The sequence below is a fragment of the Apostichopus japonicus genome, chromosome 7, assembly GCF_037975245.1.
Source record: "Apostichopus japonicus isolate 1M-3 chromosome 7, ASM3797524v1, whole genome shotgun sequence".
Classification (NCBI taxonomy): domain Eukaryota; kingdom Metazoa; phylum Echinodermata; class Holothuroidea; order Aspidochirotida; family Stichopodidae; genus Apostichopus; species Apostichopus japonicus.
In genome coordinates, this window is record NC_092567.1 from 12,692,443 (window position 1) to 12,704,881 (window position 12,439).

General features: G+C 36.0%; 1 protein-coding gene across 6 annotated transcripts in view; it reads right to left on the reverse strand.

The window, feature by feature from the left end:
- Positions 1–12,439, reverse strand: part of LOC139969375 (cytoskeleton-associated protein 5-like) — a 72,499-nt gene that overhangs the window by 18,799 nt on the left and 41,261 nt on the right. For 5 of the 6 annotated variants that reach the window (XM_071974265.1, XM_071974264.1, XM_071974266.1 and 2 more), the window contains exons 25-31: positions 11,789–11,911; positions 9,157–9,261; positions 8,102–8,251; positions 5,402–5,605; positions 4,638–4,773; positions 3,608–3,801; positions 1,720–1,865 (exon numbers count right to left, since the gene is read on the reverse strand). In XM_071974265.1, coding sequence (XP_071830366.1) covers positions 1,720–1,865; positions 3,608–3,801; positions 4,638–4,773; positions 5,402–5,605; positions 8,102–8,251; positions 9,157–9,261; positions 11,789–11,911 — 1,058 coding nt within the window. The remainder of the gene's footprint in view (positions 1–1,719; positions 1,866–3,607; positions 3,802–4,637; positions 4,774–5,401; positions 5,606–8,101; positions 8,252–9,156; positions 9,262–11,788; positions 11,912–12,439) is intronic. The other variant, XM_071974267.1, reaches the window with a different exon arrangement.

Below are 12,439 nucleotides of genomic sequence, written 5' to 3' on the forward strand. Positions count from 1 at the left end.
CATAATTATGGAGATAAGTAATATCACTGGATGTAGATTTAGGTCAGCAATACACTGGACTAACATTCATAACATATTAATAATAATCAAAACAAGCAAAGTCATCTATTGTGCTGTTCTGTTTATTAATTGTAAACTGATTCAATTAGAGTAGCACATGGAAAGATGCAACATAGACATACAACAGACTCTTAAAAGCTTGAATACTTCTTGGTAACCCATAGCAACATCAGTCCTTACAATGGTATCAGCTATACATGTAGGGACATGCCTAGGTCAGCTATGGAAAATCATAAGACACTTTTCTTCCATGTGGTAAATTTGAGAATGTTATAGCATGCTTTGCACTATGTGGAACAGCAAAGGATGTATCAAGCATTGTCAACCATTGGTCTCCATCTGATAGCCTAGTACACCGTCTCTTGTAAATGCAGCAAACAGGAGCAAATACTAGGCCAAAGGATGTATCAAGCATTGTCAACCATTGGTCTCCATCTAATAGCCTAGTACACTGCCTCTCTTGTAAATGCAGCAAACAGGAGCAAATACTAGGCCAAAGGATGTATCAAGCATTGTCAACCATTGGTCTCCATCTAATAGCCTAGTACACTGCCTCTCTTGTAAATGCAGCAAACAGGAGCAAATACTAGGCCAAAGGATGTATCAAGCATTGTCAACCATTGGTCTCCATCTGATAGCCTAGTACACTGCCTCTCTTGTAAATGCAGCAAACAGGAGCAAATACTAGGCCAAAGGATGTACCAAGCATTGTCAACCATTGGTCTCCATCTGATAGCCTAGTACACTGCCTCTTGTAAATGCAGCAAACAGGAGCAAATACTAGGCCAAAGGATGTATCAAGCATTGTCAACCATTGGTCTCCATCTGATAGCCTAGTACACTGCCTCTCTTGTAAATGCAGCAAACAGGAGCAAATACTAGGCCAAAGGATGTACCAAGCATTGTCAACCATTGGTCTCCATCTGATAGCCTAGTACACTGCCTCTTGTAAATGCAGCAAACAGGAGCAAATACTAGGCCAAAGGATGTATCAAGCATTGTCAACCATTGGTCTCCATCTGATAGCCTAGTACACTGCCTCTCTTGTAAATGCAGCAAACAGGAGCAAATACTAGGCCAAAGGATGTATCAAGCATTGTCAACCATTGGTCTCCATCTGATAGCCTAGTACACTGTCTCTTGTAAATGCAGCAAACAGGAGCAAATACTAGGCCAAAGGATGTATCAAGCATTGTCAACCATTGGTCTCCATCTGATAGCCTAGTACACTGCCTCTCTTGTAAATGCAGCAAACAGGAGCAAATACTAGGCCAAAGGATGTACCAAGCATTGTCAACCATTGGTCTCCATCTGATAGCCTAGTACACTGCCTCTTGTAAATGCAGCAAACAGGAGCAAATACTAGGCCAAAGGATGTATCAAGCATTGTCAACCATTGGTCTCCATCTGATAGCCTAGTACACTGCCTCTCTTGTAAATGCAGTAAACAGGAGCAAATACTAGGCCAAAGGATGTATCAAGCATTGTCAACCATTGGTCTCCATCTGATAGCCTAGTACACTGCCTCTTGTAAATGCAGCAAACAGGAGCAAATACTAGGCCAAAGGATGTACCAAGCATTGTCAACCATTGGTCTTTATCTGATAGCCTAGTACACTGTCTCTCTTGTAAATTCAGCAGACAGGAGCAAATACTTACGGCAGAGTTGATTTCTTGCTCTCGTTCCTGTTGGCCTTGTCATTCTTTTTATTTTGTACTGGTTGAGCAGATTTGTTTGCTATGGCTGGTTTCTTTCCAGACCTTTTGATTCTCTCTTCCAATAATGCCATGTCTTTATCATTCAACTAGGAAAAAGGAAACAAAAGATGGTTAGAAGGTTTGTATTATAACATCTTAATTAAATTGACTGATACTAGCATGGTGAGGTTAGTATTCTGGGTAATTTGGATACATTCCCCATTATTAAAACAACTCGCTGACTGGCTGCCGAAGCGTTAAATTTACTCGCCATTATTTCTCGCTAATTGTTTGTGTGATATAAGCCAAGGTAGTATGGCCTAACTTGGATATCACAGTATAGTGTTATTGCTAGTTGTTTACAACAAAAACGATCAATTATGTTGTGGTTCGTCCGAAGTATTTAAAACATGATATTTATGATAATATAAAACGGTGAAACATTGTAGGCATAGTTTAAGACTTGCTTTGAAAAAGTGACCACAAATAAACAATGCCATGGCTGACCATCTGTAACTTTGTTTGATGTTGTGTTGGGCTTGATGTCCGTCGGTGTGACGTCACCCTTTGCTGGAAAACTACCACTTGTCAATTGCTGTGGTAGGGTTGAAATCTGTTATGGATGGGACATTCTCAGAAATTTGCATTAAACCCTATGGAGTCTGGGGCAAGAGAAGTGTTCTGTGGGAAGTTTTGATTCTACTGATGGTTGAGATTCCCCTTTCACAAGCTGCAGAACTCTATTACTATTAAATAATTTAGACAACAGAGGGTAGTTGCAGCCTTCCTGGATTACAAGCTGGGATAGGGGACCAAGTGGAATATTTTTGCCATCGACTTGAATTGAGCCAACTCATTTTAAATGTCCTCCTTTGGTTCTTCTAGCGACAAGCCATCTGGGTTGTTCTCATTATTTAGCAGCAAAGTACTAAAATGATCAGCCATCCTCCCAAGTTCTTCCACACCCCATGAGTTCAAAGTTTCGTCTTTTCTTGCTGGCCATAATAAGAGTCAACAATTTGGTAACAGAACTGAAAATTTGTGGACAAAAGCTGAAGCAATGCCTCATATTACTGACTTGTAAATTGGAATACAATGTTTTACATATTGACATATCAGATAGACCTTAAAGCGCTTTTGCAGTTAACCGTCTGACAATTCTGTTTTCGTTTGTACAGCTCGTACACACAACAAGGTACCCCTGTTTGAGTTGTCATTACACATTTATTTAAGTTTTTTTTTTTTTCCATTTTGGTTACACCTATTGCGATATCATTCAGTTTGAGCGATAAGTATCAAATTAGTTTCGATCTGGTGAACAGTGCTGTTCCTTAGGACCTACTTCTAACAGTGCACTTGATAATACTACAGTGTTGTGTAACATTTGGCAATAGGCCTTTTTTGATTGGCTCACGAGTTAATAGTAAGTCTATCGTATAAAGGCAGTGAGCGAATGAGCCACTCGCCAAAATGTTAAGCGTAATGCATTTTTTGCTCGCCTATCGCAAAATTCTACTCGCCATTGGCGAGTTGGTGACCGTATTTGTCAAGGCCTGCTTACTTGTAAAGTTAGATTTACAATAGTCCATCTGACAAACTCAATACTAGAGCACATTGTTGAAGGTGTCAGCATAATGAATACATTGTAACAATTCAGTGACTTTAGTCATTCATAACTTGATAAGTAATTCTCTCAATTCTCTAAGAGTCTTCCAGCAATAGCAAAACAAGATGAGACCCATTACAACACAAGAGATCAAAGCTGAAAGGCAAAACTACTAGCTGTAGTCAAATAAATTGACAAATAAAAACAACCTAACTTTCAACTCTCGTAGAATATGCAACTTACTCTTCCTACTTGCTTGTAAATATCTTCCCCCACAATTTGGTAAGCTTGAACCAAAGTATTGAGGGCAGCAGACCTAACGCTATTGTCCCTATCTGCGATCTGCGTAGCGATTTCTTTCAAGGCTTTCGGTGGTGATGGTTGGCAGACATTGAGACCATACACTTCAATCATGGAACTTAACTCTTCTAAACATTCTGGATAAACAAACAAAATAAAGAAATATTATTATACATAAATATACCATGGCAGCTCAAGTATGTTCAACAAGAGAAGAACTGTCCCAAAGTATTGTAGGAAATTAAATCATGGCTTCTCTGGTGTATTCTCATCTGTTCAGTTCGTATGGTAAACAAAGAAAATTTGAATGATTAACAAAAACCAACTTAAATGTGAAGAAATTGAATTTACCACACAGCTAATGTCTTCACATCAAGAAGATCCTGATAAATATTTAGCTTAATTTCAAAAGTACAGTGAATCAAAGAGTTTTTCCCTATAGAATAATACAGTGACTCGAGTCAATGACTAAAATCTAGTAAGAAACTCACTTTTAAACACGCAACTATATACCCAAAACTGGAGCGACTCTTTACAATAAAACTGTGTGAATATTGTTAAATCCATGTTTCCTTTTGCAGTACACAACACACACACCAACACCAGCCTTATGAAACATTTAAAATACAGGAAACATTCAAAAGCAAATAGTAGAATAATATCGCCTAAAAGGTATGCACCATAAAACCAATAATAGGATAGAAAAATACAATAAAGCTATGGTGATACAAAAATACTAATAAAATGCTATTAAGATAGTCAGCATTTGCAGACCAAAGCTTGTTTTATTGAGCATTGATGATGAATATGACATGTTTCCTCTGTTAGTTAGATAAACCAGACTGAAGGCTAGGTACACCTTGTCAACATTTACCCTGCAAAGCCATTATCTACTTAAATAGATGGAGAACCACAAAATCAGGGCAGAACTATTGGAGAATCGTTAATTATACTAATTTATTTGAAAACCAACCTGTTCTTTGTCTGGCATTCTTTGACTTCAGTCCGTCCATGATGAAGACAAACATTTTGCTGGCCGGGTAGAGCTTCAAGCAAAGTTTAATCACCTTCCTAACACCCTTACGAATATTCTCCTTGCTGTCCCCCACCTGTAAGAGAAAGTAAAGCATACTTTGTAATATACCTTTAGTACTTTGCAACAACAAGGGTGAAAACAAACTTCAGTACCGAAGGAAAACTGACACGGTTCTCATGAAGATGACATAAACTGCAGTTCATTAATAAACAAACTGTAACTAACCATTGCATTTAAGATAGTTTGGCAATGTGGAAAGTTGCTTCTGGCAATTACAACCAAAAGAGACCAACCACAGTTACTAGCAGGTATATCAGACTACTATTTCATCAAATGTCCAGCATTTCATATTATTGCCTCATCCAACAGTGTCCTTATTTCCTGCATCCCCCCTGACAACACCAAAACAAGCAGATAAATAAACAAACTGTGCTTTAAAGATAACTGTTGTGGAAATGAACATTTCTAATGACAAGTAGATCAGTCCTGATCTGGTTTGAGTTCAGGCTCTCATTACAATATTTTTCATTTCTTGGGAAAATTCTTGGATATTTCAGAAAGTATATCAACTTAATCTTTAATGATAATAGTACTTTCCAGACTTGAGTTACAATAACAGTTGTGTCCAATAAAGATTGTTGTAAGCCAGTGCTGAATGTATTACTGTGATCAATACATGCATGATGTAATGTTGTTATTACCTTGGCAATCAGTGAAGGGATGAATGCATTAGCTTCATGGTCGGCCAGACCGTAGTCATCTGCGGCCAGCATTGTAAACATCTGTTGTAGGTAGTCTATGGACTTAACATGGACGGCTGTGTTGGTCTCTGTAAACCTCAAAGTAAACCACTTCAGGATCAAATCCAAGTTAGCTATAGTTGCCTCTTTGTGATTTTCAATGCACTGTAAACAAATAGTAAAACAGTAAGGAACAGGACCATATAAACACATTAATGTAAGGAACAGGACCATATAAACACATTAATGTAAGGAACAGGACCTTATAAACACATTAATGTAAGGAACAGGACCATATAAACACATAAATGTAAGGAACAGGACCTTATAAACACATTAATGTAAGGAACAGGACCTTATAAACACATTAATGTAAGGAACAGGACCATATAAACACATTAATGTAAGGAACAGGACCTTATAAACACATTAATGTAAGGAACAGGACCATATAAACACATAAATGTAAGGAACAGGACCTTATAAACACATTAATGTAAGGAACAGGACCATATAAACACATTGATATAAGGAACAGGACTATATTATAAACACATTGATGTAAGGGACAGGACTATATTATAAACACATTAATGTAAGGAACAGGACCTTATAAACACATTAATGTAAGGAACAGGACCATATAAACACATTGATATAAGGAACAGGACTAAATTATAAACACATTAATGTAAGGAACAGGACTATATTATAAACACATTAATGTAAGGAACAGGACCATATAAACACATTAATGTAAGGAACAGGACTATATTATAAACAGATTAATGTAAGGAACAGGACCTTATAAACACATTAATGTAAGGAACAGGACCATATAAACACATTAATGTAAGGAACAGGACCATATCAACACATTAATGTAAGAAACAGGACCATATAAACATATTAAAGTAAGGAACAGGACCTTATAAACACATTAAAGGAACAGGACCATATAAACACATTAAAGGAACAGGACCATATAAACACATTAATGTAAGAAACAGGACCATATAAACACATTAATGTAAGAAACAGGACCATATAAACATATTAAAGTAAGGAACAGGACCTTATAAACACATTAAAGGAACAGGACCATATAAACACATTAAAGGAACAGGACCATATAAACACATTAATGTAAGAAACAGGACCATATAAACACATTGATATGGAACAGGACCATATAAACACATTGATATAAGGAACAGGACTATATTATAAACACATTAATGTAAGGAACAGGACTATGTAAACACATTAAAGCCTCGTACACAAACACATTGGCTCCTTAGCTTTTGTTATTTCTTTGTTTCTGTTATCCATCAGCTTCAGTCATCATTACTAAAAGTTCAAATACTAGAACCAAATCTCCCGGCAGGAAGTGACATATTCTAGAACATGACCTCAATTGACCCTGCAAAGTGACCTTTTCCAACACCCTTATTTCAAGATACTGTTGCTTGTTAGTACATCATCCTCTTGCAAACTATGGAAGTTCCCCATTATCTTATTTATAATTTCCTTTGTAGAGTTTGGCTAAAGTCCAGTTTGAACTAGCAGGACCTTGGCCTCTTTTCCAATTTTCAAACACACCAAACATGTGACATGACCAAACTTCTATGTACAAGCAAAGACAAATTTTCAGCTTTTGTTAAGGCACAATGCATCCACTGTCTTGCAATAAACTCAAAACCTTCTTAAGCTCAGATTAATAAGAAAAGATACAGAGGTTAATAAAAAGTAAGTTTATAGACTCGCTGAGAAAAAATTTCAGTTACTGCAATAAATTTAAATGTTGTTGACTGTAACATGTCAAGATGACCTCTGAACTATTTGTCTTTGTTTTGTATTATGCACTTTCTTGAACAGACTTGTGTAAGCCAACATTAGAACAAAAGAATGTGAACAAACCACTAGGAGAGTTGAAGGTTGGAATCATTCTTGCTTCTGGCCACAGTTAATAACTTTGTATGACCTTTGATCTCTTAGTCCTACTGATGTTTGTTACTAAGCTTGGTCAACATCAGATAAACCCAAATATATTTCACATTTCAGGCAATTATGATGTCAAACTACCACTTGACTAATTGTTCTTGTACAAATCTCGTGCCAACCAACCAATTTTCATCCAGATCAGTATTAAACCCCTAGGAAAAGATTAATGGATGTTTGGGCCAGCCTTGAGATTGAATGATCTTTGACCTAATTTGTGTGTACATCTCCATCTAGGCGTGACATGTAAGGTAACAACTTGGGCAACTTTCATCAGAGTTGAACAAATGGGCTGTAAGGAGCAGCCTTTGAACTGATGTTGGCAGATAGATAGACACTTTGCCATAGCGATAAGCTCCAATGGCTAGGCTAATTGAGCTAATAACATGGAAAAGTTCCACAATCAACCATTGACGTTCTTGACTTGAATATTGTTTAATCAAAAGGTAACTCACTTTAAGGAGAAACAAACCAAACCAAATCAAATCCATTGGGAGAGGTCAATGGTTTAATGTTCCTTCACAAACAAGAATGAACATGTCTAATGATGACATAGTCACATAATGCTTGACCTTTTAATTATTACCATTATTCATTGCAATGTTTTCCTTCTCCAATAAAAGATAGAAAATACAAACATAAGACAAACAAATAACTTACATTAGTTAATACAGTTATTGCCTGAACGTGAAACTTAAAGTCATCTTGATACATGTTATGGATGAGAGACCTGCTGAAGCATGGCTGCATCTGCTCCTTCAACTGGTCCACATACTCTGAACGTGAGGCAGTGAAGTTCCATTTCAGCACCTGCAACATAAATACAGAGTCTCGTCAGCATTACTGCCTAATTATGTATACCATTAGATACATCCTACTGTACATAAAAAGGCAGCACAGTGTTATTTTAAATTGAATTATTTCAAATTCCATGTTATGTTGATCCTGAATACATGAGTATGTTAACTTTAAATGCTTTCATAGTGTATACAGGGCACACAGTGTGAATGCGTTTCCATTTGATTGATAACTGTTGTGTCCATTTTGGGTACTTTGCTCCTGCAACGCTTCTGAGCAGTTTTTTAACTGGATAAAAGCGCTTTACAAATTCTTATATCATTATTATTATTACAGTAGCAATTTAATATGCACAGAAACATGGGTTGGTTTTATTTTAAAGAAAAAGTAAACAAAAAATCTGATTTATTTGACTTGCATTAGATTTTTTATTTATATCCCATGTTTTATTTTGTCCCTAATACACAAACATGATAAAACTAAATGGTCTTTTGGTGTATACAAGTCACAAAGTAATAATTTTTTTTTAACCTACTAACTGTTAACACAGTGAACACCTTTCATTTCAAGAAGCAAGTGCTACTTACAGTAGTAATAGAGTAATTTATATTGAGGTTTAATTCAGTCCAATTTAAATAGGCTAAACCCTGGCAAATATTCACGATCAATAAAGTACTATATATTATAATTGTTTAATTAAGTTGTCTGTAATAAGCACATTGCTAGACAAAGTCAGTCACAACATATTTTGTGGATTTAAATGCTTTAATACAAGAGCAATAGAAATGTATAATGTTAGCTGTTATTCTGTGATAATGATTTTTACTTTTAAAACAAGAACAATAGAAATGCATAATGTTAGCTGTTATGCATATTTTTAATACAAGAACAATAGAAATGCATAATGTGATGCTGACCTTGAGGTCATGTTCATCCTTTTGTCTTTTCTCCTTAGATCCTACCAGAAGCAGAGGCGGGCCACTGTCCTCCTCTTCGTCCTTCTTGCGGCCAGATTTAGATGTCTGAGATGTAAAAGATTCTGCCAGAGTTATTAATAGCACACTAAGACTAAGACATCTGACTTACAGATGAGATAGAGTCTTGTACATTTATACATGATAACATGAAGTGAACTACTGATATGTTAATAGGTGCAGTAATTACATAAGACTAAGACATCTGACTTAAAGATGAGATAGAGTCTTGTACATTTATACATGATAACATGAAGTGAACTACTGATATGTTAATAGGTGCAGTAATTACATAAGACTAAGACATCTGACTTAAAGATGAGATAGAGTCTTGTACATTTATACATGATAACATGAAGTGAACTACTGATATGTTAATAGGTGCAGTAATTACATAAGACTAAGACATCTGACTTACAGATGAGATAGAGTCTTGTACATTTATACATGATAACATGAAGTGAACTACTGATATGTTAATAGGTGCAGTAATTACATAAGACTAAGACATCTGACTTAAAGATGAGATAGAGTCTTGTACATTTATACATGATAACATGAAGTGAACTACTGATATGTTTAACAGGTGTAGTAATTACATAAGACTAAGACATCTGACTTAAAGATGAGATAGAGTCTTGTACATTTATACATGATAACATGAAGTGAACTACTGATATGTTAATAGGTGCAGTAATTACATAAGACTAAGACATCTGACTTACAGATGAGATAGAGTCTTGTACATTTATACATGATAACATGAAGTGAACTACTGATATGTTAATAGGTGCAGTAATTACATAAGACTAAGACATCTGACTTAAAGATGAGATAGAGTCTTGTAAATTAATACATGATAACATGAAGTGAACTACTGATATGTTTAACAGGTGTAGTAATTACATACAGTTAGACCTGTGTGCATTTGAAGGATTTATGTGGCAACAAGCACAACATGTTTGAACACTTCATTATAAGTGAAACAGATTGACATCTGAAGTAAAACTGGATTCTGTAAGACCATAAGAAGAGCTACTACAGTAAGAGATGAAGGCATACATGAAGACTCATCCACAGACAACAAAGAGAACAATTAATTGTCAGTAATTCATCTCTTTTACCCTGTAGGTGCTGTGAGAATAGTTCAAGCTATTCACAGATATACCATATACGTTGCTGAACACTACCACATTCAGACAGAATAATACTTTGTACAGACAAAAACTAAATACACAAGTTGTACCACAATATATATAACAAGAAACAACTGAAAAGTGAAATGAATAACATCATAATAAGCAATCATGTAAAACATGTACAAGAAACTATTGAAAGGAAATGTTGTGAAAAGCTTTGTTTGCAAGTACTTATGTAAGAAGGAAAAACTGAGCAGCCAACCAAACCAAACAGCTGCATTTATAGCAAAAGAAGGGAAGAAAAATAGCGTGTATCTCAACTAATAGGACACACATGGCTCATGATGGGATGTTTTAAGAGTGGGAGACATGGATGCAATTAAATGAGAAATGCTGCATTTTTGTCATATTTTCTGTTTTTGTTTTGAAATTATCTTTTGGAATGAAGGAGAAAAGATAGATACAACACCAATACCAACTGGAAGAACTTAAACTTCACACTAGAGCTGTGATGTTAAAGTTAAACTGTTAAGGTAGGTTGTAATGAAAGAAAAACATATTTTCTCAAGTTGACAGGATTAATTATCTGTTTAGGTAGTAAATAAAATCTCTTGACTGTTCAATATACTAGGATGGAAGGTCTGTTTCAGTTCAGTTGATTTCAAGACTCTTTTAAAATTTCAGCTTCTCTAAACACAAGATTTGTGACAGAATTCTATAACATTTGGCATAACCTAGATGCTGTTAAACTCAAAGAGGTAATTGACTCTGTTAACATCGATAACAACCTTACTGCTTTTAACTTCCCTCAATCTTTTGGATGGAAGTCACTAATTTGACATTGATTTATGAATTGCAGGTTGAGGGTGGTTGCTATATCGATGTTGTCAGTTGGGTAAAGCATGGTACATGTACAGCATGAACATGTACAGCATGTACATGTACAGCATGTACATGCTACATGTACAGCATGTAACATGTACTGCATGTACATGTACAGCATGAACATGTACAGCATGAACATGTACAGCATGTACATGTACAGCATGAACATGGTACATGTACAGCATGTAACATGTAACTGCATGTACATGTACAGCATGAACATGTACAGCATGAACATGTACAGCATGTACATGTACAGCATGAACATGGTACATGTACAGCATGTACATGTAACTGCATGTACATGTACAGCATGAACATGTACAGCATGAACATGTACAGCATGAACATGTACAGCATGTACATGTAACTGCATGTACATGTACATCATGCACATGCTACATGTACAGCATGTTACATGTACAGCATGGTACATCTTAGCAAGACATGTTACAGATGCCTATTGTACTAGGACACCAATGACTGACCAAAGTCAAACAGTCCTTAGTAGCAATTACTGGCAATGAAAGTGAAATGAGGGGGGTATGTACCTTCTTGGATGCAGCTCCTCCTCCACCATCCTTGGCTTTACCTTTCTTACTGACAGTTGGAGGAGGCTCCTCAACTGTTTCAGGAACCTGTGAAGCATGTTTGGATTCGCTTGCTGGAGTAGACTAATAGAGATGACAGGGTGAGATAGAACACAGCATAACCAAAGGGTGAGAAAGGAAGCAACGGTCAAAGGTCACATGGAATGAAATGTTTGATGGTGTCATGATTTCACCCACTGGAGGATACTTAGTTACAATAATATCAATAGCAACAGAAAAACAAACAACGTGATTTGAAGTTTGAAATGGTGTCTAAAAAATGACTAATCTAAAGTGAAACTAACATCAGCAACAATAAATGCATTGTTAAAGCAGCTGTTTGCTTCAATGGTCTCCACTTAACATGAATTGAACTTAACCCACCAAGCATTACTCAAAGAAAGGCAGCTAATCAAAGTTAGACACATTCTTACATTACCTGATGAATGTTGAGCAGAATGTACAAGGAAATCATTCAATTCAGAAGAGGTTGTTCATTGACACACTGTCAGAATAGATTTAGTAGTCACATGCAAAAGGCATAAAGGCTTTTGATTCAACGTCATTGCTGTGAGATTTTAGCATTGAATAGTATTGAAAAATGACCAGAGT